General features: G+C 42.1%; 1 protein-coding gene across 1 annotated transcript in view; it reads right to left on the bottom strand.

Moving 5' to 3' along the window:
* Positions 1-27,318, bottom strand: part of kdm4b (lysine (K)-specific demethylase 4B) — an 84,368-nt gene that overhangs the window by 51,209 nt on the left and 5,841 nt on the right. The window contains exons 3-7 of the mRNA XM_017683964.2: positions 24,252-24,427; positions 20,945-21,059; positions 18,919-19,112; positions 6,711-6,760; positions 642-745 (exon numbers count right to left, since the gene is read on the bottom strand). Coding sequence (XP_017539453.1) covers positions 642-745; positions 6,711-6,760; positions 18,919-19,112; positions 20,945-21,059; positions 24,252-24,427 — 639 coding nt within the window. The remainder of the gene's footprint in view (positions 1-641; positions 746-6,710; positions 6,761-18,918; positions 19,113-20,944; positions 21,060-24,251; positions 24,428-27,318) is intronic.

The following is a 27,318-nucleotide window of genomic DNA, read 5'->3' as shown; positions in this document are numbered from 1 at the left end:
ATGACCTCAATATCATCCAAATACTTCTTCTTAGAAGAAGACACATACGAAGATAGGAACAGAACACTGAAACCATGTCAATTTCATGTTTACCCAGTCGTTAGAATTAGAAAATATTAAATATGAAGAAAAAACGTGATGTAAATCAATTATGTAGAGACATTAAACACTGAATGGGGTCAAAATGACCCGAAACAGGAGGGTTAATATTCCTCCCATTCACTGCTCTGCAGTATTTTCTCCCCATTCATTGTTCTAAAACAGGGGTCTCCAGGACCAGAGACCAGGACCATCAACCTTCCTGCAGAGCCTAGTTCTAACCACAATGTGCCGCACCTGCTCCAGCTAATCAACATCTTCCCAAGCCCCCTGACTGGCTGGATCACATGTGCTAGGGTTAAGTAAGGGGCAGGGAAGCTTACTGGATACGGGTCCCCCCCGATTTCTAACCTGCACTGTTTCCACAGTAAGACTGTTCAATCCTGATTAACACTACACCAGAATATTTGCCAACTCTAACGGTTCTAGAATGTTCTCCCCATTCAGATTATTCTAGAAAACCCCTCCCTTCTTAAAATTATATACAAAAATTTTATGCAAAAATGATGAAAAACTACAAAATCCCTCTTTAATCTACTCACCCTGTCAAAGGGGATGCTGTACTTCTTCAGAATGGAGGGAGAGATGAGGGTCATCTTGTGACGAAGAAAAGCATCACAGCCCTGAGAGCTACCCGGGAAAAACCCTACAAACAAGGTAAAGTGGGGAAAAAAGGAAAGTAAATGAAGTTAATAAGAATGTGAACATTTAAAAACAATTAAGCACAAACACCAACAATTCATACTGGTTTAAAAACGTTTACCTTAGTGGCTCTAACAACCACTACCTTAGAAATGAAAAGAATTAGAGAAAGAAAGATGTAAAAGAATATAAAACTCGAGGGAAAACATTCAGAATCTCACATTTTCACCTCAGTGGCTCTGAAAGATAAGAGCTTCTGAAAAAAATAGAGAGAACTAAAGACTAAAATTCTAACTGGGCGTCATAAGATTTCATTTAGAGAACTGTTTTAATTTTTCTTTTCTTCAACTTGCGTTCCCGCGGAAACCACTTTGAGATGTAACTGAAGCTTTGGGTTCACCACACTACTTCTACAGTCTTAACAGATTATAAAAAGACAGGGCATCTTGCATCACACTGGTTTTGCAGATTTTTGGGTGACTGAAATATTGGGGATCAAACACTGAATGATTAGAGATCACACGCTACTAACTTTTAAGCTGTTGCTGAACCAAACGAAACTCTCGCGCAAACTCTCGCGCAAACTCTCGCACAGTCCCGTTACTAGGACACCCAAACAAACAAACATAGAGCTGCTTCTGTTTATCTGCCGTTTATGCTGCCACAGTAAAGAAGCAGCAGATAAACATGTTTAAGTGAGGATCATGGATTTAAAAAGTGATCAGTTCTTTTTTTTTTTAGTTTTAAATGTACTCAACTTATTAAAAAGCTTTGCTCCACACGAGACTTTCCACCATTTTTCTGTTTACTTGCTGTATTTTCTCCTTTCACGCTCATTGGCCGTTGCAGGAGTCTGCTCAGATTGAGTCGTTGACCAGCGTACACTAGATTTCGCTCAGAGTTGAGTCAGACGGACAATCGGTGCTTAAAATGGGGTAAAAGTAGGGCAGTGTAACATGAAACGTGCTATAAAACTAAAAACTAAGAGAAGGTAACAAGAACAGGAAAAATGACGACATGATCAAACCGAGAGAAAGAAAGAAAGAAGGTAGAAAGAGAAAGAACGAAAGCATGAAAGAGGATAATCACAGAGTGTACGAAGGAGAGCGAAAGGCAGCGTGTGTAATACTGAAGGTAACTGCGGGATATGGAGGTTATCTCTAAGTGCTCTTCCTGTGTCCAGCGGAGTCTGTGTGGGTCAGCGCGTGTGGCGAACGCCAACTCAGCCAGAAAGCTTTTCGTAATCTTTATCATCATTTCCCCCGTTCTCCATTCACACCGAGTCAAGCTTCACGCAGTCCATGACAGTGAAGGTTCGCTTAAGTGCGGCAGCCGGAGCAGTTTACCGCACTAAGCCCAACGACATCTGCCCTCCGCTGATGTCCCTCCACCCTGGCCAGCTCTACATCTGCGTCATACGTACGCAACACAAGAGCCTTTGCACTGGCGGAAGTGTAGAGTTCAGAAAGTTTAAGAAGGAAATGGACTAACGTCTTGAAGTCGGGAGAGACTGGCTAACGCTCTAGGTATCCGACAATGGGGAATTTAATCACTTTTTCCTGCATAATTTAATTGTTAAGATGCCAACATCATTTAAACTGATGTGAAACAGAAACTTACTGTGTCAAAACTGTTCACAGTAGTGACAGGAACCAGATGTCCATCTCTAAAAGCTCCCTCACAAACTTATTATACGAGATGGTTATGAATACTTCACAGGACTTCCGAGCCATGTTTACATGCAGCCTGAGAATCCAACTAATAGCTCAGTCGGAACAGAACACGTCCGATTGAGGCGTTTACATGGACGTGTTCTATGCCGATTAATACAATTTCCACCTGACCAAATGAGGTGGGTAATCCTGTAAATAATCCATTAAACAGAAGAATAATATCCGTGTAAACGCCTCTATCTGATTACATTCCCTATCGGAAAGTTTAAGTCCGTTCTGCATGTGCAGAGAAAGTTTATAGCATTCAGCACGGCGGAGAAGAAACTGGTCTGCAGAGGAGACGAAGCCTATGCTCTGATGTTTAAGAGTGGGCAGTGGGACGGACGTCCAGCTTATGTCGCAGTGTTTAAAAGCTCCAGCAGAACTGCTATATCTGATCCACTTAGACCAGCACAACACCCACCAACACACAGTCTGTAACTATAGAACTACAAAGTGCAGCTATACAGTAAGCGGAGCTGATAAAATGGACAATGAGTGTAGAAACAAGGAGGTGGTCAGAATGTTATCTGATTGGTGTATGTACAAGTGTTGGTTTTCATGAAACAGCCAAGTTTCTTTACACAGACTGTCAGGATTGGGGACTTTCTGAAACTCTAACAATGTTTACATTCACTCAACTCTAAAGCTGAAGAAAATCTGGTTTTCTATGATAGGGGCCCTTTAACACCATAGAGTTGTGAACATAAACTGAGATGTAAGGAAGATGGTCAGCTAATCGTTTTCCGACGCAATATCTACAACGTATTTCTCTCTCTTCCTTTCTTTGTCGTTTTTCATCATGCCTACTTGCAGCTTCTCGGTTTATGCTGAAACGCTGCAGCAACTCACTCATGAGTGGAAACAGAAAAAAAAAGAAAGATGCGAAACTCTTTTTACCAGCAGTTGCAGCAGCTAGAGATTTCTACCAAGACATAAGAGTCTTATGTTGTGGTCACATCAGACTTCTGCCTTACTAGTTTAAAATCAGACGATTAGGGGTCAACCTGACATGCTTCTGAAGAGAACACAGCTGTTCAGTAAACAGCCAATATTAACAACACTGTTAGATATGAAGGTTCTGATCAGGTACATTTCTTGTTCATCAAGGTCCAAACAGTGTAAATGTTCCCTCAAAGGTTCTACAGTGGGTTTAAGGTCTGATGGTGAAGTTTAAATCAGTTCCTCCAGGTGAAAAGTTGGTATTTGTTCCTTTTCATAACCGAATGTTTTAAAACAGAGCAGTAGAATAAAAGCCTGGAGGCGAGGCGAGGCGTGTGGAGTCAGTCCAGCTTAGAACAGATCATTTCAGTGGATTATGGTTCAGTTATGTTCCCTGACTAAAGGTACCGAGCTGTACCATTGAGGCTACCAGCACAGTGACCAGAGGGGCCCCAGTGACAGTTTAGCCCCTTTATTTCTGACAGTGTAGGTAGTTTTTTTTTTTGGTAATGTGAGCAACAGCCAACATTACTCAGACTGAACAGATGGTCTTCCATTAGATGTTTTGTCAAGAAAGAAATCACAGCACCTACCCTTCATTTTCTATTGGCTCTCACTTTCAAGGTTCGCAAATCTGTGCCGAAAATTCCACATTAAGTGGAATTTAAAGTGGTTTGATGTGAAATTCTCCAACAATTCTAGAAAACCTTCACAGTGGTGGTGTTAAGAATCAGATGTCCGAAGCATTTAATGCCTAAAAGCAACCTCACAAAGTCTGTAACACACATAAAATAGCTACAAATATGTTGATTAGAGCCTGGGTCATTGTTTTATGATAGTTGTGGCCTAAAACATATTTTTACAACACCTGTAGAGAACATGCAAGACGCTGTAAGGCAAAAGTGCCCAAAGCAAGCGTATTAATTCACATTTACCCCCAACATTTCATATCTTTCATATCACGGATGGGTTAAATGCAGAGGTGATTTCCCCAATTTCCCCATTGTGGGACTAATAAGGGTCACTTAAACTTAATATTAAGTCCATAACAATGTAGAAATTTTTCAAAAATTTGTGAAATTCCCCTTAAAAGTTTACCTAACTGAACTCAGCTTGCCAAAACATTAAATGTACAAGAAATTAATTCATTTTTTGCTTTTGCAGCCTTTCCAATTCAAGTGATTCTCGCCAGCTGTGTCTGGACTGACCGCAGCAGTGGCCGACCACTAGCTATCCTTTCATGTAACAGAGATGATTTCATCAGCGGTGTATAATGATCTTGCCACCTTTGGTTTGAACTATACTGTTTAAGAGATATTTACACAAAGCTCCACAAAGCTTTTTATTTGCAGAGATGCTGAGAGAAGATAGCCCAGGTGAGGAAAGAGGCAGACGGAGGCGGATATTAATCCACATTAGGATGCGGCCGGCGTTCCGGAGCTTTCCCTTGAGGGATATTAACCTGAAGCTTCGTTTTGTCTTTTAAGTGGGATATTAAGCTGAGTAAAAGGGGAGCGGAGACAGAGCAAAGCAGACGAGAGCGTGGCCCTGACTGGCTAATGCGGGAGAGGTGATAGATGTGTATATAACTGCACTACAGCACGGCCGCATTAGCAGAAACCACTGCAGCCATGGGAATGTTTTTAAGAGTGTGTGCATTCCCGTGAGAGAGCGAGAAGACGTGTAGGTTCACTAGTGGTTATGACATTAGGCGTTCAGACGTTGCGACCTCTGGTTCTTATCACCACCACTGTGAAGAAATCCGAGTCCGAATGTTTCTCTACAACGAACCATTTCACATCGAACCACTCTGAATGAGCTTGTCTGCAACCCAACGACTGCATTAGACAAAAACCTAAAAAATAAATAAATAAAATCAGTAGAATTCCCTTCAAACACCTCTAGACGGCAGTATGGTAACAAAACAGAAGTGCAGCTTTTACCACGTTTTAGCACGTATCGCTTTTTCTACAGTTTCCATAAGCAGATCACTGCTTGCTACGCATTCGTCAAGACAGGGATCCTGCTGTTTGTTGAGTCTTATTATTGATTATTGATCTAATCTCATATTGGGATGCATCATGATACAATTAATCATATAATGGACGAGTTGTTAATACTAAACCTTGTGCGCTACTGTACACTCACTGGACACTTTAGTAGAAACACCTACCATCTCCCTCTCTCCCCTAGTCATTATCCCCCTCCCCCCCAGGTTAGCCTCTCTCTCTCTACCTCCTAGTCATCATCTTCCTCTCTCTTCCCCCAAGTTACCCAGTCTCATCCAAAGTTACACTGTCTCTCTCTCTCTCCCCTAGTATTTCCACCCTCTCTCTCGCCTCCCAAGTCACCCTGTCTGTCTGAGTATTCTCACCCTCTCTCCCCAAGTCATCATCTCCCTCTCTCTCCCCAAGTCATCATCTCCCTCTCTCTCCCCAAGTCATCATCTCCCTCTCTCTCCCCAAGTCACCATCTCCCTCTCTCTCCCCAAGTCATCATCTCCCTCTCTCTCCCCAAGTCATCATCTCCCTCTCTCTCCCCAAGTCATCATCTCCCTCTCTCTCCCCAAGTCATCATCTCCCTCTCTCTCCCCAAGTCATCATCTCCCTCTCTCTCCCCAAGTCATCATCTCCCTCTCTCTCCCCCCTCCCAAGTTACCCTGTCTGTCTGTCTCAGTATTCTCACCCTCTCTCTCCCGAAGTCATCATCTCCCTCTCTCTCCCCTCCCAAGTCTGTCTGTCAGAGTATTCTCACCCTCTCTAGCCTGTCTCTCTCTCCTAGTCATCATCTCCCTGGTTCCCTTTCTCTCACAGTCATCCTCTCCGTCTCCCCTTCCGTTCCTTCTCTCTATATTAATGTTCCTCCCTCTCTCTCTCTTCCTCTCTACATCTACCTCTCTCTTTCTTTCCTCCAAACAGATCACTCTTTGCCATCTACTCTCCGGATGGTCACTGCCAGGCAGAACGTGTGGAGCATCTGCCGTCTCTGTGGTTTTCTCGTGGCGCGGGCGTTAAAGATTCGGCACTGAGAAAGTGTGACATCTGTTCATGCAATTTTCAGGAAGACGAGCGCACTTTATTTTTCCCTTTAACCGTTCGCTCAGAGCTCTCTAACTGCAGAGGTTCAAGCCAGAAGCAGGAGTGAAGTCACAGAGCCTGAATAGAGCGGTAATTACAGGGGTTTGAGAGACGAAAGCTCTGGGTGTTACTTTGTCCTGAGACGTAACAGCGCGCTGGTCACAGAGTCAACGACACCAGCATTGCTCTCCAAAACTCACAGTGCAAGAAGCGGTGGAGTGAAAGAGCGAGGCGTTACCTTGTGCGAGTCTTTCCAGCCTCTTTCCGTGTTCAGGAGGGATGGCATACCTGCAGGATGAGAAAAGAGAGATGCAGCAGTTATTGAGATGAACAGAACCAGAGAGCAGGAGAGCGGTGTTTGGGAAACACACACAAGCTTAATGCCCTCTACCCCCACTTTACTGTTAGAGGATGCAGACAGAAGCTTATGAACCGTCACCGCTTTGTTTTGTTGTTTGGGAGGCGCAATCCCAGCTTTGAAGTCACTTTAAATGAAAATGTACTTTTTCACCTTCTTATTTTACGTCCCTGGTCACGTCGAGCACGATTTTAAAATGAGCAAATGACAACAATATTGTCTTTTCTGTCATCTTCAGTCAAAACGGAATGCCTTTTGTTCGCCTCTTAAACATCTTCTGATTTTTGATTACATCATCATGCACCAGCTGGCGGAGAAAAATAGCAACATGGTTCACTTCCCCTCCTCGATACCGTGCAAGGACACTGATGGACACGTTTACGTACCACTTGTGACACGGTGACATGTATAAACACCAATCAGGCATTGTCCATCTTATCAGCTCCACTTACTGTATAGCTGCACTCTGTACTTCTACAGTTACAGACTGTAGTCCATCTGTTTCTCTGATACTTTGCTACCCCCTTTTAGCCTGTTCTTCAGTGGTTGGTGCCTGTAGGTCAGGCGACTTGCAAAATATAATTGTGCTCTATCTATAAAACCTATTCCCAGAGTAGGTTTAGTAGTAGTCGTATCCCAGAGAGAGCGAGGCCAATTGTGCTCTCTTGGACTCCCGGCCACGGACGTCTGTAGCATCTCCAGGGATTGAACTCGAGATCTCCTGATGATACAGCCAACGCTTAGATGGTTGTGCTACTTGGGAGCTCCTCAGTTATATTTCTAGCATTATTTTTAATTATATATCTGAAAATGGCCATTGCATCCATGATATAAAGCCCATGAAACAATGTCTTCCCTGTCGCCAAGCAGTTTGTACTCATTTAATTCTATTCTGTGTGTTTTCTTCATGATAACCAAGACCTGACACAGTCAACCGTAATGCAATTCACTGCCTCAGACGAGTTTAAAACCCAAAAAATAAACAGTAAACTTGGTTCTGGAATTTTGCTTAACATTTACAAGAATGTGGAGGTTGACGAGAGATTTCTTTGGCACAGAGAAGCAACACTAAAGGACCATTAACAAATATCATCCAACATAGTGATATTAGGAAAATATCATGATACTGAATTTAATCAATACGTCCGAGCACCAATTCTCCACTCACTCTTCCAGATGTCAAATGAACCAAAATGATATGATTTACTGGCTGCACTAGTAAATCTTTCTCTGACATCCAGCCAGTTTTTGTCGTCATGTTTATTACCACAATTATTTCTAAGTTTGCAGGAAAGCTAAAGCCTCCTGAGACCTTTTGTCACAAATGTAAAACCTACCTTTCACACTCCCTCTGACTACAGCTCAGTGACGCATGAGGAATAAGAAGTAGGGGTGATGAAGGCTTTAGAAACTTACACCACATTGCCCCCTAGTGGTGCGACAGCACAGTACAAGCACATCTTATTTAAAAGAACATTCCTGTACCTTCTAATCTAATTTAATCTAATCTAATCTATCTGAAGTATTTTTATTACTACTGACAATATGTTTCAATGCACTTAATCAAAGAAAACCCACAGACTCAAAACACACTTATAAGAGAAGCCAATGGGCAGATGCCAAAGCACCCGAGTCAACAGTATATCTGTTCTTGTTCTAGATACAGGGTAAAAAGACGGCTGAACTATTTGGGGAAACTATCGTACCACGATTTCTGTGACTTCTATAAGAATTGATGTTTTATTTCTATACATTAAGAAGAAGACCAGAACATCCACTTCATCTGGGTTGGGGCTGAAACGCTGTAGGTACAGTACGACTGCCAGCGAGTCGTGGTTGTGATGTCACAGCACATGCGTGGCTGTCTGTCTGCTTCATAAGCTCTGTGGTATTAGGGTAAATTTCATCACTTTTTACTTGCCAGGGCAACACTGGCAATAAGGTTAGAGCTCTTGCAATGTAAAAACTGCACTTTGGATTAGAACCTGGGGCCCTGCGCTGAATTAGTACATGAATTTTGGTGTCAGGGCTGAGGTTTGGGCGAAAACGAATGGGAGTCAATGGGAGGAACGAGTGATGAAGAAAAAAAAAAGACCATAACAATGACAATAACAAATGGTATTAAATGTTATTACTTTCTGAACAACAGAAAACACTGACCGATATGAGTCTGTACTGTCCACTCCTAGTACCGAGTTAGGAACAGGTACAAATGTATGTTCTGCCAATAATGTGTAACTCGCTGCACTTGAGTTCAACAACTTTACAATGGCAAATTAAAGAACGTGTCAAATCGTCACTTCAGAAGAAAAGGCACGACATGGACTAGAGCGCGTTAGCATGTATAAAACATTGTCTGCAAGTATTATTGTTAATACAGTGAGCGAGTTATTTATATTTAATTTAATTATATTTAATAATATTACATCTAGCACATCCATAGGACCTCACAGGGCAGTGGACAAATGACCAATAGCTCTCCAAAGTGTACAGCAGGTGTGAAAACTGCACATTTAAATCAGCCAATCTGAGTTTCGTGCTGATGAGCTGAGCACTGTTGTCATAGCGACGGCACGCTCACAGGCTGATCTACACCTAAAATAAACTCTACAGCACTAGAGGGCACACACAACACTACTACATCCACCTATAGCAGAGACGGGCACAGGAAAATGACCAAAGTCAGGCATGAAACAGAAACAGCAGGGCTTTAAGATGATGACGCTGATCTCAGGCTTGCGGCTGTACCGATACTATGGTTAATCGTTGAATTGTGATCATTTGAACCTCTGGTTCAATGTTTATTTATGTATATATTCACAGTTATTGCTGTATCATTTTCCACAGGAGTAGAGAATAACAGATTTCCACATCTTTTAAAAATTCAACATAATTCAAAACGTTTAGAAGCAAATGCTGAGACGCAGTTGTTCAGAGCGGTTTGGTGTTAAATGCTGCATTCAAGAGAAACTTACCGAATCAGAATTCTTCACAGTGGTGGTGATAGAAACCAGACGTCCACCTCTAAATTTACATTTACATTTATGGCATTTGACTGACGCTCTTATCCAGAGCGACTTACAATCTGATCATTTTACACAGGCAGGCCAAGGTGGTGTTAGGAGTCTTGCCCAAGGACTCTTACTGGTATAGTGTAGGGTGTTTACCCTGGTGGGGACTGAACCCCAGTCTACAGTGTAGAAGGCAGTGTAGTTAACCACCACACTAACCACCACTAAATGCTCCTCCACAGAAAGTTATCACATGAAATGGTTATGATTTCACTGCCTGATGCCTGAGAAACAGTTTCATCGTGATTCTGAACTACGTTTTTGGCTTAAACCAGCAAAATAAAATTCAATAATTGCGGAGAAGTACATGCAGAGCGCTGTAAGGAAATACCATTTCATGATCAATATTCCATATTAAAATTCATAAGGCACATGTAGCTTCGCTGGTGCTTTTGAACAGTAATTAAAATGGCCATATTGGTGTCGTAGTCATGGCAACCCCTGGTTCATATCACCACCACTGTACAAATCTCTCTACAACACAGCGCTTCACATCCATCCACTCTGAATGACTTTGTTTACATATCAGAATACTGAATGTGCTGATGTGCCCCAAGGGCAGCTCAGAGAGGAGCAGGCAGACATTTGCACTGGAAAACACTGAGCATGCATAAACATGCTTTTGTATGACTAATCAAGAGTTAGTAAATCTCAGAACCATGAGAAAATTAATTAAGTGACCCTTATTAGTTCATTTTACCTCCGCATTTGACCCATCCATGCAGTGAAACACCACATACACACTACTGAGCACACACACTAGGGGGCAGTGAGTGCACTTGCTCAGGGCGGTGGGCAGCCCTATCCACGGCACCTGGGGAGCAGTTAGGGGTTAGGTGTCTTGCTCAAGGGCACTTCAGTTACATAGTGTTGGCTCAGGGGATCGAGCTGACTAGCTTCCGGTCACAGGGCTGACTCCCTAACCTCCATGACTGCCCCCTCCTCCAGCCCAGATGCCTCTAGATAGTGGATGGTAAAGGCCAATGACTGACTTTGGAAAAGATTCTCTTTCTCTTTAAATAAAAATCTGATCCTGAACCATTTCGTGCGTCACTAAACCGCACAGCCCACTCATACAAATGGCTCAGATGACTGCAGTTATTTCAGTTACGGATCAGGGGAATTCCTCTTATTTATCTAAACTCCTGCATAGTGCAGTAGGTGACATGTAAAAAGTCCTTCAGAGTGGTTTGGTGTGAAATGGTTAATTGTACAGACAAACCACCAGTGAACCCACACGTGTCTTCTGAGCATTGGAGATAAAGTAGTTACAAATGTGTTTTATTTGGGGACTATTTTGCCCAACACCCTGCATGTACCCTCCACCGTAAATGTTTTAGGCCCACGTTTGGTTTTGTTTTCTTCCTCAAAACTAATGTGAAACAAAGACATCAAGCAAAGTACCATTCCTAACTTTCGGAAGGACTTCAGACATTTGGTTCCTATCACCACCAATTCTGACCTCAGATTTCTTTAGAACAGCAAATCTCACAACTACTCGGACTTTCTATATCTTATCCGTATAATTACTCATTTAGAAAATTCAGTGGAATTCCCATTGCTTAGGATGTCAATGATCTGTTTCACACATATAAAAAGGCATTTGATGAGGGAGGGGGGAGAAAAAAAAAAAAAAATGGTCCCTTGTTTTGCATTGTAATACCTGATGATCAGAGTCCTGATTTGCCAGTCAGGTGACCGTTCAGAAATCAAAGGTCCTCAAGTGCCCCGTCTGCTAACAACTCTAAGGTCATTAGTGCAGGCAGATTGAATTTGGAGAGCGAGGTGCCTCTGCAGATCGATGCTAATGTGATATCTCTCTCAGCGCAGATAAAAGGCAAACCGATGGGCCGGGACAATTAGGGGTGCGGATGTTTTCCCCTAACTCCAGAATCCTCACCACACGCAGAGCTCTCCTCGAGGAGAGGGGAATGAAATCAGACAGGCTGAAACCTGCAGACGCTCGATTCCGCCAGAAAGACTGTTTACCAAACATCAAGACAGGAGAGCACAGAAGTTCCCGTTCTGCACTTTAACAGGCCTCGCCAATTCCACTAGAATCATATCAGCAGATAATCATTTATAAAGAATATTAATCTCAGCATCAAACAGATTGAACAAGGTACAGCAGTGGTTTTAAGGTCTGATTGTGAACTTTAAATCAGTTTTTCCAGGTGAAAAGTTGGTATTTGTTCCTTTTCATAACCGAATGTTTTAAACCAGAGCAGTAGAGTAAAAGCCTGGAGGCGAGGCGGGGCGTGTGGAGTCAGCACAGCTTAGAAAACATCATTTCAGTGGATCGTGGTTCAGTTATGTTCCCTGACTAAAGGTACTGAGATGGAGCCTTGACGGTTTTCTTTAGACAACAGCTTTTTGTTTGTTTGTTTGTTTCTTGTTTGGTGCATTTTAACTAATATTTATGATTTTACCTCACAGTTCACAACAGGATGTGATTGTTTATTGCAGAAGCAAACAAGAAGAGCCCATTCAGAATAAAAAAATAAATTTATTCTAATTTAACTTCTGAAGGTCAACTCCAAAACAAGACCGCCTTGTCTGGCGAAAGTGTAATTAACACAGGCTTTATTTCTAAAAAGTGTGTTTAATAGAACTGTGAGAACGAAGGTTGCACACTGATACTGCCAATCATATCGGCAGTCACCAATAATCGCTTAACAATAAGTAATCAGCACTGGAAGGACATTGGCTGGTATTTTAAACTGATATCTGATGGAATACTGACAGATCATGTGGAGCTACTGCGAGACACTGCACTCTGTTCATTTCACTGCACTTGTAATCCCACAGAAATGATGTTATGTTGTGGATCTCTGTGATCAGTGCCCACTGTCTCTATTGTATCAAGAAAAATTGCATTAATATGAGCATTTCAACATCCCCACTTTAAAGAATAGAAACCCTGTTGACCTGAAACAAGCCTGGAACCAAAGTCAGCGCAGTGCTGAAGGTGCTACTCCTAAATCTATGTTCCAGATGTAACAGACAGCACTCCTTTAAAGATCTTTATCTAATCCTCAAAGTGTGGGCGTGCACACAGGAGGAATAAAACTGCACCAGAAAGAAAGGGGACCAAGCACTTTTAGCAAAGGATTTTAATAAAAAGTGGCACTTCTGAGCTTTTGCTGCCTTTTTCAACACATCTAATATTTTGTCTTGATGAACTATGAGTCTTTTCTGTGTTTGGCCCAAATCCAAGCCAAAATGAAGTGACTGACAGCTGATCGAGGCAAGCATGAAACGATCTTTGGCTGTCTGAAGAAGAAAAAAAAAAAATCCATGTTTTTAAATGCGTATTCACAAGAAAACAAATGTCCAAACTGCCCTTTTGACATCACTGTGCATCTTCAAATTCAGTTGCTCTGTGCGTGGGAGCGTTATGGAAAATAAACATTTGCAGCCAGGCAGAAATGCGTTATTGCTGTGCAGGATAACTACTGGCTCAGTTTTATGCTGCCTTAAAAAAGTTCAGGGTGGAAATCTCTGACCTCACAAGGATTTACACGGATTAGGTGTAACATCATGACCACCTCCTTGTTTCTAAGCTCATTTTGCATTTTATCAGCTCCACTTACTGTATAGCTGCACTCTGTAGTTCTACAGTTACAGACTGTAGTCCATCTGTTTCTCTGATACTCTGCTACCCTGTTCTTCAGTGATCAGGACCCCCATGGACCCCCACAGAGCAGGTACTATTTGGGTGGTGGATCTCTCTCAGCAGCTCAGTTGTGCTGATCTGAGTGGATCAGACACAGCAGTGCTGCTGGAGTTGTTAAACACCTCAGTGTCTCTGCTGGACTGAGAATAGTCTACCAACCAGAAACACCGAGCCATCAGCGTCCTGTGGGCAGCGTCCTGTGACCACTGATGCAGGACTAGCACAAACTGTGCAGCAGCAGATGAGCCATCGTCTCTGACTTAAGATTAAGATGCAGCCTTATTAGTCTCACAACGGGGAATTTTCACCTCCACAATCTAACCCATGCCTGCAGTGAAACACCACATACACACTAGTGAAGACACACACTAGGGGGCAGTGAGCACACTTGCCCGGAGCGGTGGGCAGCCCTATCCACAGTGCCCGGGGAGCGATTAGGGGTTAGGTGACTTGCTCAAGGGCATCTCAGTCACAGACCGTCAGCTCAGGGGATCGAACTGGCAACCTTCCGATCACAAGGCTGGTTCCCTAACCTCCAGCCCACGACTGGCCTATGACTTTAAATCACCTTAAAGGTGCGACATCTGGCTACATCAGGAGCAGTGCTTCATTTCAGTAATGGGTGCAGACTTGTAAAGTCGTTGGATGTTTGAGGTTTTGTCTGAGTGTTTTATTGCCTTCTTATTGCAGTAGCTACTCACTAACATCCCGTTAAGTCTGGAAAGACGCAGTTTTTCTTACACTGGCACGTGGTGGTTCTGAAACGCATCAGTCAGACTCAGCAAACGCGTCCACATACAGCACATAGCTTTTATCAGTCATCAACTAGCACGACAGATAAAAGAAAACAGCCAGAGGCTTTTAGCAATATTCACGTCTCTCTCCGTCTCAGACACAAGTGCAGTGATTATTTCTAGCAGTGTGTAGCACAACTGCACAAATCTTTAAGAATCTGACAGCAGATCTGGAGGGGAAATATGACCTTGATGGGTGCGGAGTCGGAGGGGAATGAAGTTAATTTCACAGTGACTGAACAGCGGGGTTAGACAAACACCACACACAGCTTAACATACTGTAATTACTCAAAAAGCGAGAGCGATTAAATTTCAGTGTGGAGAGGAGGGGGTTACACCGCAGTGAGCGGGGGGGGTCAGAGAGCCAACACGGAAAATACAGATCTCAACAAGACAACAGAACAGAGAGTAGATGGAAAAACAGAGAGAAAGTTAGCTTAGACACACAGATAGAAAGAGAGCAAGCGAGAGTGAGAGAGCAAACGAGAACGCGAGTAAGTGAGAGCGAGCGAGAGCAAGAGCGAGCGAGAGAGCGAGCGAGCGAGCGAGCAAGCGAGAGCGAGCAAGTGAGAGTGAGAGAGCGAGCAAGAGAGCGAGCAAGCGAGAATGAGTGAGCGAGCAAGAGTGAGAGAGCAAACGAGAACGCGAGTAAGTGAGAGCGAGCGAGCAAGCGAGAGAGCGAGCAAGCGAGAGTGAGAGAGCGAGCGAGAGAGCAAGCAAGCGAGAATGAGAGAGCGGGCAAGAGAGCGAGCAAGCGAGAGTGAAAGAGCATGAGCGAGAGAGCGAGCAAGCGAGAGCGAGAGAGAGTAAGCGAGAGCGATATGCTGAACTTGTTTGCATATATGAGAGGAAGAGAAAACAGATCAGACAGACACAGAAAGACACTGTATGGGAGATCAGACAAAGAAATAAAAGACAAAAACAAAGAGACAGAAAAAGAAAAGAAAGAACGACCGACCGATTTAAGAGTCGTTCAGTCATTCTCTACATAAACAAAGAGCGAAAAAAAAGCTGAAGACAGAACAACGACAACACAGAGCCTGAAAGGCCATGACGACAATAACAGGAAAGAGAGAGAATGTAAGAAAGGAAAGCAGAAGAGCCCCCACCAGCTTCTGAACCCCCACGAGGCCACAGTGCTTATTTAAACGCTTTCAGCAGCAAACAACAGGACCACCTAGTGAACTTCAGCGCACGTGCGCATGCACACACACACACGCACACACACGCACGCACACAACTTCAGTTAGAAAAAAATAAAACTAAACAAAAAAAGAAACTTTAGTCTGAACTCAATCATCACTCATCTCTCGACACAGACACGCAGGTTTACACGGGACTATAACAGCCTTGGGGCGGGGGGACAGAGAGAGAGAGAAAAAGAGAAAACAAAAAAATGAAAAAGGACAAGAAAAAGTGAGAAAGATGGAGAAAGAGAGAAAGAAAAGAAGGAAAGCGCAAAAAATAGAAAAAATAAAAGGAAGGAAAAACAAGGACAAAGGCAACAAAATGAAGGACAGGGAAAAGGAAAAAAGCGAGAGGGTGAGACAGAAAAGAAAGAGGAGCAAAGAGGACAGAACGTCTGACAGCAGCTGCACGAACTGAATAAAGTGGAGAATGAAAGCATCACTGAACACTCAGACGTCTGACAGGACACAGCTCAGCACAGCTAATCGATAACAGCAGAGGATCAGATCAGATCTCAGAGTGAGAGAGAGAGAGAGAGAGAGAGAGAGAGAGAGAGAGAGAGAGAGAGAGAGAGAGAGAGAGAGAGAGCGAGAGAGCGCGCGAGAGCAAGAGCGAGCAAGAAAGAGCAGTAGAGAGAGGCTGTGAGAAAACGGGAGCGCAAGAGAGAGCAAGCGTGAGACAGCGAGCGAGAGAGAGGAGCTGTGAGGAGGATAAAGTGGTGATAAATGGCTAAAAACAGCGCGTTCACAGCACTAAACTACAGTACCATCTCAAAACCTCACAACTATTTCCGTTTCTTGTATTTCATGTTTTATTGACGCCGTCTGGAATCGTTAGCTGGCCCTCACATGACGAAAGGACCAACACAATACTCAGGTGTTTAATGTAGCCACTAATACGGTCAACAAACCTGCTTAGGCTTTAAAACGGTACCTCCTGACAAAGAGAACAAGAAAAAACATGTAAATCTGCTTTAAAAAGTGTTTTAACAATTACATAATTCATACATTCCTATTTCATTTGTTACTCGGTCAATTACGACTGTCTGAATGACTGTCACTGACTTCCATCCATTCGGCAACGAACCAACTTCCACCATCCACCAGAACAGAAGCCACGGCACATGACTGCGGCGTTTCAGGCAGTGCAGCAGCGCCACCTACTGACCACTTCCAGACCCCTTTTCTAAGTATCTCATTCCGAGTCAGGCAAACACCTGCATGCTCTGAAATAATTCATGAGCCGCATGAAGCCACAACAGCACCCTCATGTGGCTGGTAGCTGAAGCGCACAAGCTCCAACACTTGTTTTACACCAAAGATTATACGAATGTCCATTCAAACAGGTAGTAGCTTTGACCCTCACGACTGAAAAGGTCATATGAGGAGTTTCTATGGCCAAACAAAAGTATTAGGTCTAAGACCTGAGCACTCTCAATCACTGGCCACCTGTTGTAGGAAACTTTAGAACAGGTAGGCTCTATGGCTCTTGACTTATTTACCCACAACTATGTAAGCAGTTTGAATGTTAAAATCACTCAAATATTTCTGTGTGTGTGCATTTTTAACCCTTTCATAGACAAAGTTAACATAAGGCCACTATTTGTGCACCCCTGGTTAAAATGTCCAGCTTTTGTTGATTTTATAAGTGAAAATAAGTTAAAACATCCTCTATGGAGAATGCACTGCATATTTTAATGCACAATTAGTGTTTATTTGCTGAATTTAATATAATAAAATGAAATGTTATGGCATTTTTATGTTTGTTACTACAAACTTCAAAATACATTTATTTTTCATTCCGTTTCACAATAATGAGGGATTACATCTGCCGACACTGATGACCCCCTGACGACACAGCTGACACTGCACCGATAATTCAAGGTTTTTCACCTCCTCACAGCATCACTGGGAATCAACCTATTGATTTCACCACAAGAGCAGCATATTAACACACACACACACACACAATCTAAGCCGCTTCTCCCTTAGGGCCGCGAGGGGGTGCTGGAGCCTATCCCAGTGGTCATTGGGTGGAAGGCAAAACAAATAAATAAGGAAAAAAAAATAGGAACTTGTAAATTCTATATATATATATATATATATATATATATATATATATATATATATATATATATATATAGATATATATAGATATATATATATCTTGATTGTGGAGAAGGGGGCGTGGCTGAGCGTTGAATGCGGGACGGAGAAGCCGGTCTGGTGAACCAGCGGGTTAAGTAGCTGATGATGTTCACCTGTGCCTCGTTTCTGCCAGCCTACTTATACTCATCTCTTCCCTCAGTGGGGGACAGAGCCCAGAGAGAGAAGGAGACCCCAGCAAGGCCACGAGAGGGAGCCAAACTGAACGAGTCCGCGAGACGTTAATGTGACGGGCTGAAAAGCCATTTAACTTGCGCTTAAAAGAACAAATCTGCTCTCTGCCTTCACCCCTGCCCCCAGCATCTTTTTTTGCCCTCTAAAATCAATACAAATCTTTTGCTGAATGTTCTTATTATTAACCCCAAAAAAACTAAAAATTGAAAATCTGGATATGCCTTTTCTAATAATTCATGCTTGAAAGACATGAAAGTATATTTTCGTAGAAAGATGTAGTCATGGTGGGGAAGAGGTGCTGTGCTGGAACAGGTGTGTTTTGGTTCTCTTTTTTCAATAAAAGAGAAATAGAACAAAGTTTTCATCAATATTTTAACCATAATTAAGATTCCATATAAACAGCCAGTAAACATGCGCACGATCACTGGGTAACGTATTACATGCCTATATGTAATACAGCAACACTGCCAAGAAATCTAAGTTTCTTCACAATAAACTGTTTCATATCAAGAAACTGAGTGAATGAGCTAATTTATATCCCCATGACTGAATTATGCCGAAATTCCAAAAATTCTGTGGAACTCCCCTTTAATCTCAAACATTTTCTGACTGATTAAGTCAGGATTTTTCACCATTATCTCCAGACAAATGGTGCAGTGTGTGCAGTTTACATCTTAATGCCTAAGCTATGGTTAGTTAAAGGGATGGTTTACCGAAAAAATCTAATTTCGCGACCCCCCCCACCCCCCAAACTCACCCACTGATCTCGACTGGAGCCACAAGCCTAATGTAAAACTAGAAGTTACACCAGAAATCTAAAATTCTACTATGTCAGCTTCATAACTCCAGTGGAAAAATAAGAAAGCAAACTTTATACACCACACATGTCTCAAGTTATTGACCACATCTGAGATTTTTTTTAATGAGCTGATCCTTCTTGGTCATCTGTAGGTTACGGGGAGCAGAGTGTGTTACTTATTCACTAACACTACTGATAAATGACTGGTAACAGTCACTCACCAAGACTTGGGCTGTCCGAAGTGAAGGTAGTTGACGCTGTAGAGGTCCATGTCCTCTGTGTGCCAGGCGAAGGTGGTCTTCCACATGCCGAAATACAGATAGGGTGTGTTTACACCCTCGATGATGATGCCACACTCCTGCTCTACCATGTCGAGGAGTGTGTTCAGATGACCAATGTTCCACTCTGAAATGTCCTGTCATATCACAGACAAAAAGAACATGGAGAACCAAAATATTTATCTTGGTCTCAAAAGCTTGTTCAGAAATATAATGCAGGGTGAACTTTATAACACTAGATGGCATCATTACACTGAATCAGGAGGAAAAAGATGAAAAATATATACTCAATTTAACCAAATGTAAGTGAACATCTGACCATCACACCCATATGAGCCTGTTGGACATCCCATTCCAAAACTACGGGCATTAATATGGAGCTTCTACTACATCCAGCATTCATCAGCACAGGAACTGAATATTACGCAGCTCTGTTCTTCTCTTTCTGGGATTCGTTGGTCCAAAATACAAAGCTCCAAAGTCAGAGCTGTAATCAATCACAAAGCAATACAAAACGCAAACGCAACAGAGTAAAAAGATCCCTTTAGTTGAAATAAAAGTATTATGACCGGAAAAATCCATCAGTATTTTACTGAAATACATGTAACTGCGTATACACCAATCAGGCGTACCACTATGACCACCTCCTTGTTTCTACACTCACTGTCCATCTTATCAGCTCCACTTACTGTATAGCTGCACTTTGTAGTTCTACAGTTACAGTCTGTAGTCCATCTGTTTCTCTGATGCTTTGTTACCCCCTTTTACCCTGTGTCCACTCACTGTCCACTCTATTAGACACTCCAACCTTGTCGGTCCACCTTGTAGATGTAAAGTCAGAGACGCCAGCTCATCTGCTGCACAGTTTGTGTTGGTCGTCCTCTAGTCCTTCATCAGTGGTCACAGGACGCTGCCCACAGGACGCTGTTGGCTGGATATTTTTGGTCGGTGGACTATTCTCAGTCCAGCAGCGACACTGAGGTGTTTAAAAACTCCAGCAGCACTGCTGTGTCTGATCCACTCAGACACACAACCACCATGTCAGTGTTAGTGCAGTGCTGAGAATGATCCACCACCCAAATAGTACCTGCTCTGTGAGGGTCCATGGGGGTCCTGACCACTGAAGAACAGGGTAGCAGAGTATCAGAGAAACAGATGGACTACAGTCTGTAACTGTAGGACTACAGAGTGCAGCTATACAGTAAGTGGAGCTGATAAGATGGACAATGAGTGTAGATGCAAGGTCATAATGTTACGCCTGATCGGTGTATATAAGGCTGATAAAGATGTGCGATAACTGCATTTTGTCACTAAGCCAGCAGTTTTTTTTTTTTTGTTTGTTTGTTTGTGAAACCGTATGTTTTGCCCCACCACTTTTGGAGATGTGGCACCACCCCTGCACAAGGGCTCAGACTTGCTGGAACTGGAAAGGTCTTCAGGCTTGTATGCAGCTTCTCGGTCATGGAAACACATTTCATGAACCTCCTGACACAGTTCTTGTGCTGATGCTGCTTATAGATGCATTTGCAACACTGTAGTGTGTGAAGCCACAGGGAAGAGGCAGGAAAGAGGCCCTGCTCTGTGAGATGATATGGTCTACTGCTTCGTGTCTGAGCTGTTATTACTACTAGACGCTTTCATGACACAATAACAGCTATTACAGTCGACTGGTGCAGATCTAGAAGGGCAGAAATTTGACCTGGGACAATGGTAACATCCTATAACAGGGCCATGCTTAAAGACACTGAGCTCTCATTTTATACGCTTTTTGGACTTGGGTGTGGCTGAACAACCTGAACTCACTGAAAGATCTGGAGGGGGGTCAACACACCTTTGGGCTTGTGGTGCACATACACATGCACTTTTGTCCAATCTGGCTCATCAATTACAGTTAACATTAGGGGAAAACATTAAATAAGACTTTTCTTTAAAAATACTGCCTCTGAATAAGTTTAAGGCTGTGACTAACCGGATCATAGAGGGATCCACTAATGTCTGCACCGTAGATCGGAGACACGAATGTCAGATTTTTCCAGTATTTTCTCTCGAGGTCATCGAAGTCTTTATGCTGAGGAGTGCAGTACCTGCATGGAGAGAGAAGATCAGAGAGAAGAGAACGAATCAGTTACTCATGTAGAGACAGACTAATAAAAGCCCAAAGAGAACTTATAAGAGAACTGAGGGAACTTCTTTAAACCACTTCATCTCGAAACTACTCAGCTGTTAATCATAAGACTACTCAGTTGCCATTATGAAATCGCTGTGTGGATTAGAGCAGTCATAAAACCATATTTCTGACTTCAATACTAAAAATAACTGGACAAAAACGACACTATGGCAAAACACTTTAAATATTTGTGCTTTTCGAATCATATTCGTTGGACTGAACACGCAATTCGAACACAATAAGCAATACCAACTCTCCAAGTGTTAAATATTCTGTCTGAGCCAAATGATCATACTGAATACTAGAGCACTAAATTGTTTACCACGTTATAGCAATATATTGTGCACATCTAGTGTGACGCCACATATCGCTGCAGTCAGATCAAAACCTCATATCTCCAAAATAGTAACTTTACAGGAGAAGGAATAAACCTACTTCACTTTTAATGCAAGTCAATGGAACCAGACGTTCTTCCCAACTATTTTTGGGCCGTTTCTATTGGTCCATTCATCATGAAATTCACACACAATGTAAAAGTCAACAGGCGTTTTCACATTATGACAAAAACTGAGATACGAGGTTTTGTTTCCGACAACAGCGATATGGATCCTTATGATAATGATCCCAGTGCTGCACAGGTAATTCCATCATTTGCCTTTTATTGATGATGAGGGAAGACACTGTAGGTAACCTGAGGCCCCAAAATTTCCATTAAGTGATACGGTGAACTAAAACAGAACTAAGGCGCAACTCAGTTCTTACAAAACTCTTGAGCTACTTAATACCTCAAGTAGTTGTTGATGTCGGCCTACGTGGCCTTCAGGCTTTTTTTTGTTTTGTTTTTTTAAACCAACTGCAATTAAGACATTAATTACAATCCTTGAAAAATCTGAAAATACCACTTGGTATTTATTCAAATTTCCTGATGAACGGAACATCATAACTATTCCAAAATGACTTGCTCCATTAACTTCAATTCAAAGATAGTAATGCGTTTGCTTCTCCTGATAGAGATACACTTCACAATCAGCAACGATACTTTAAAAGCACATTTGTAAATTCTTGATATGATGAATCCTCGTTGCAACATGGCTAAAGGTTAATCTGTAATATTTCTAAACAAAATAATAAATCAGCTGTTATGTCCCCACATGAACTTATCAGGAACTGTGACTCGACGGGAAGCTCACAGGACACAGTGATCGGTTAGTGGGCTAATTTACATATTGAAGCCTTCAACAATAGCAGTATTGCAAAGGCCAAGACCACAATAAGGATGAACAAACGACATACTGCGTAGTTCTAGTTCAAATCCGCTAACAGTCACTGAGACCATGCGACACACGGTCTGTATACCTGAAACTTTAAGCCGAGCAACTGTCCTTCTTTCAGAGGGACGGACAGTTCTTCTTTTAGCCACAGCAGCCAACACAATGAGGAAATGCACACTGATACACAACACAATCAAGCATGACGGCACACTACCTGCTCAGATAACTCCGTTACTTTCAGCGGCTCTGAAGTGATTTTCGTCATTCTTGGTGGTTTGGGTTGATCATTTGATTGCACTGACGCATTATTTTTACCTTTATTTTACGTTTTTAAAAGTTTCACTGAACCACAATCCCTTGATGTCACCTTTAACGCTACTACTTTTATTTTACTTTCTAAAATGACCCAATTATCATGGTCCCGAGCGGCGCAACAGTCTAAGTCTCATTTGGCCGTGTCATCAGGAGATCGCAAATTCAATCCCGGGTGATGATCCAGCCGTAGCTGGGAGTCCAAGAGAACACGACTGGCCTCGCTCTCTCTGGGTGGGTAGGATGGCCCCCCCTTCTCCCCCCATCACTCAACACGATGCTGGTCACTGCTGACGTAACAGATCTGGCGGTTGGTGTTTTCCTCTGAGCGCGTTCGGTTGTCTAGTGACGTTGCGAAAAGAGCAGTGGTTGGTTTCGCAGGTCTCGGAGGAAGCCTGTGCTGCCTTCACCCTGCTAGCATTGGAAGCATCGTGTGATTGGGGGAGTCCTAACTAGTGGGTGGAATTGGAGACAATTAAATTGGGGAGAAAATCGGGTAAAATAAAAAAAATTAAAAATTAAAAATAAAAATTATTAATTCCATTTTTTATTTCTCCTCCCTAGTTTAAGGTTTTATTTTCTGCTGTTTTCTGATTTGTTTGTAAAACCATCGGAACTGCAATGAACGTTTTGGATGAAAAAGTGCCAGATAAGTAGTTTATAAGCAGTTTATAAGTAGTTTATAAGCAATTTATAAGTATTTTATAAGCCATTTATAAGTAGTTTATAAGCAGCTGTATCTAATGTCACAAAATAGGATATTTTCACTAGATTTCTGAAACTCATGTCACATCAATGTTTCATGAAAGTTCTTCATCGCGTGTTATAATCGAGTGACGGATAAAGCCCGTTTCTGACAATCATACAGATGGTTCTTCAAGGGTTCTTTAGTAAAGAAAATGGTTCTATGTAGAAACATACAATCAAAGAACCCTCAGCATGATTAAAGGGTTCTTCACACTGATGGAGAAAGTGCTGTATATAGTTCTATATAGCACCCAAAAGGGTTCTTCTATTGTTACTCACTTGACATCATCACAATAGAAAGAACCCTTTTGGGTGCTATATAGAACCCTTTTCAAAAAGGTTCTATATAGAGCCAACCTACACATTCTCTACCAATCTGAAGAACCCTTTCATGGTTCTTTGAGTGTTCATAGTTCTATATAGAACCAATTTTCTTTACTAAAGAAGTATCTTTCTTTAACAATTAACAAGCACACACTAAACATGACTGGGAACCACTACACCGCAGTAAAAATAAAGGTTCCTAAATGATTCTTGGAGAACTGTACACCCAAGAACCATCTACCAATGATTGATGATTCATGGGTATACAGTTCTTTGATTGAGTCCTTACATTACGTGGATGTTCTTCAACTTTTAAAAAGGTTCTTTCCCATTTCTTTGAAGAACAATCCATTAGAAGGTTAGGTTCTTCTATGGCATCACCCAAGAGCCCTTTTTACCACCTTTGTTTCAATGAGTGCAGGCTTATGAAATGCGGCTTCAAATCCAGAACCTACTTTTTGCTGTTGGCCAGTTTTCTGTATTCGCCAACGGTCATGGATTTCTTCTGGATGTTGTACTGGGTGAAAAGACCAGACTGGCCAGTGACCACCTGCATGATGGGGGCTGGAATGACCATCTCCTCGATCGTCTCATAGGACCGTCTGGGCTTCCACTCTTTAGGAGGAATAACCTGGAAAGTAAACAGCGAGAACAAATCTCACCTTAAGAGGGGAATTCTTTCACTTAGTCTCCCATCAAGGTACAACCTGTGATATTAACAGTGACGGTCTAATAATCTGGTATTAATAAAGCATCTTACCAAAGCTTTAAGATTCACTGTACAGCCATTTAAAATCAGAGCCCAACAAAGAAACTCAAAGCAAAAAGAAAACAAGGGGGAAAATAAAACCAATATAGAACAAAATTTAGTGAAGCACAGTACGTCATTAGCAGGGGACATAACCACAGCGCGGTCCCCTGCATAGCATTTATGCGATTTTATTAATTATTTTTGTACTGCACTTTATACTTTCAGTGTTGTTTTGGTGCATTTTATTATTTATCTTTACTTCTATTTGCGCATCTGCAAATCGTGTATGGCAAAACTTTTGCTCCTCATTTTCTTTTACTGTACTTTGTACTGCTGTAACAGAAGACTTTCCCACTGGGATTAATAAAAAAGATCTATTTATCTACAAAAATAGAGCCAATCTGCTGTTAAATGTAAAACTGACTTCATATTACAACAATAAAAAGTTGCACTCACAGATACACAAAAAAACTTACAAATAAAAACGCATCAAGACTTCTAAAAGATAAGTCAGGTGCATTAGGTCTCCCCAGAGTTGAAGCTTTACATGGATGGCTGACTGAACTCTCTGTTCATAGCCTCTGCCGTCGCCTCTAAACACCAGTATTACTCGCCCAGTGTCAGGAACTCACTTCTAATGGGTGTTTTCATTTCTTTCAGAAATGATCAGTCACAGGTAACGACGGCGACCTCAGAACAACAAAAATCGTTCTACATGTGTCGTCTATACAGACAGCCTGAAACACAACGTCTCAAATACTTAAGCCAAGACGAATAAGGCGGCGTTCAAAACGTGCAGGTGTATCCGAGCCAAGTTCGCTTCTAACGTTTCGCCGCTTTTTCTGTCCAAACAGACTGGGGCGCCTCTCAAAGTAGAGCTGGGGAGCAGCAGATGCTGGTGTTCTTCTACAGCGCTCATTAAAATATGCATCTCTGTAGACTCGAGCTAAAAGAACGAACTGCTCTTCACAGAGCTGTGCTGTAAATAAATTAATACGTGCTAAATGGCAGCGAGGCTCAAAAGATTTGCCTCAGTGTGAGCTAAAAAACGACTAACAGAAACAAATAAAAGATAAATAAATAAATAAAAATAGTGCTGCTTTTGCATCAGGCCGTGTCTAAAGCTCTGACGCATCACAGTGAACCGAAAGAAGCGGAATCATAATAACCAAAGTGTGAGAAACCGCGATCACAACAAAAGTAACACTTTTTTTTTTCAAACTGACTGACTTCCCTTTGAGATCCTGAAATGTGTTTTTAAATTCATAACGTTCATGTTTCATAAGCTCCATTCAGAAGCTGGGCGTCGTGTGAGGCTGTAGCTCTTCTCTCCAGTCTAATAGACGGTGATGTCATTTTAAACCCTTATAATAAAAGAAGCTGAACTTTGTTTTTCTACTGAAAGTCGACCCGTTTTTCCCCAAATCTGGGCTCTAAACTATAAACAGAGGGCGTCTCTTCAGTGATCTGCTCTGGAAACATCACTTTTAGAAAACAACACAAAGAGCGGCGGAGATTTTTGGCTTTCAGCAGTGAATTGTAAGCGTATAGAGATATGTGGAGATCATAAAACACACGTTCTATTAAAACAAAAACACAAAAAATAAACAAATATAAATTTACATTTCTTTCATGCAGTTACTGAATAATTTGCCTTACAATTTGTTTATGTAAATTGAGATGGAAAAACCAAAATACACCCTGGGGAATAAGAGGTTAAACCTCTGCTGCCCTTTTCTCATGACGTCTCTACAAACCAAGACCTTAGAGCACACAGGCCTGTTGGCACACACAGTCCTATTCAGCCCACAAAGTCATTTTCATTTTCTTTTCTTAGTAGCCCGTTTCACCCTGAGATGCACTACAGCTCCCAGCATGCACTGCAACATAGCATGCGTTTTGACCACCAACAGCAATTTATGGACCAGCAGTTACACAAAAAGATGCCTGGTGTCCAGTTTCTAGCAAACAGGCAATTAAAAAAGCAACCTAAACAATATATTTAGAATTATTTTTGAGTAAGTACTCAGCGCCTACATTGCTATAGCAGTTTTGACATATTCCGAATAAACAGTGGTGCATTCTGGCAAAAAACGCAGCTGGCCCAAGGATTTGCTGAGATTTTTTTATAAGGCCCTTTCAGTGGTTAAGTTTGACACCCCTGCCTTAAAGCATTCATATCATGAAGAACGCATGAAAAATGTTTTTCCTCGCATTGAAATAACTGCTGAAATAAAAGCCTGATAGTGTATTTTAAAGTCTTAAAAGATACCATTCACACCTCAGACCATACGGACCATATTTAGAAACCAGAACAGCCCTTTTTGAATTCACTGTTTCTGTGATGTCATAAATAATAAATCTAATAATAAATATTCAGACAAATAATTTAGCCTCCATTGAAATTATAAAGAGAGTTTCAGCTCTTTTTGACTGCATTTTGAAACAGAGCTCATTTAAATACACTATTTTGCCAAAAGTTTTAATTCGCCCATCCAAATCATTGAATTCAAGTGTTCCAGTCACTTCCATGGCCCCAGGTGTGTAAAGCCGAGCCCCTAGGCCTGCAGACTGCTTCTACAGACATTAGTGAAAGAATGGGTCGCTCTCAGGAGCTCAGTGAATTCCAGCGTGGTACCGTGATCGGACACCACCTGTGCAACAAGTCCAGTCGTGAAATTTCCTCACTACTAACTATTCCACAGTCCACTGTCAGTGGGATTATAACAAAGTGGAAGTGATTGGGAACGACAGCAGCTCAGCCACGAAGT

This window comes from Pygocentrus nattereri, chromosome 15 (assembly GCF_015220715.1).
Source record: "Pygocentrus nattereri isolate fPygNat1 chromosome 15, fPygNat1.pri, whole genome shotgun sequence".
Taxonomy (NCBI): Eukaryota; Metazoa; Chordata; class Actinopteri; order Characiformes; family Serrasalmidae; genus Pygocentrus; species Pygocentrus nattereri.
The sequence above is the reverse complement of the archived record's forward strand: the minus strand, read 5'-3'. Positions and strand labels throughout refer to the sequence as shown.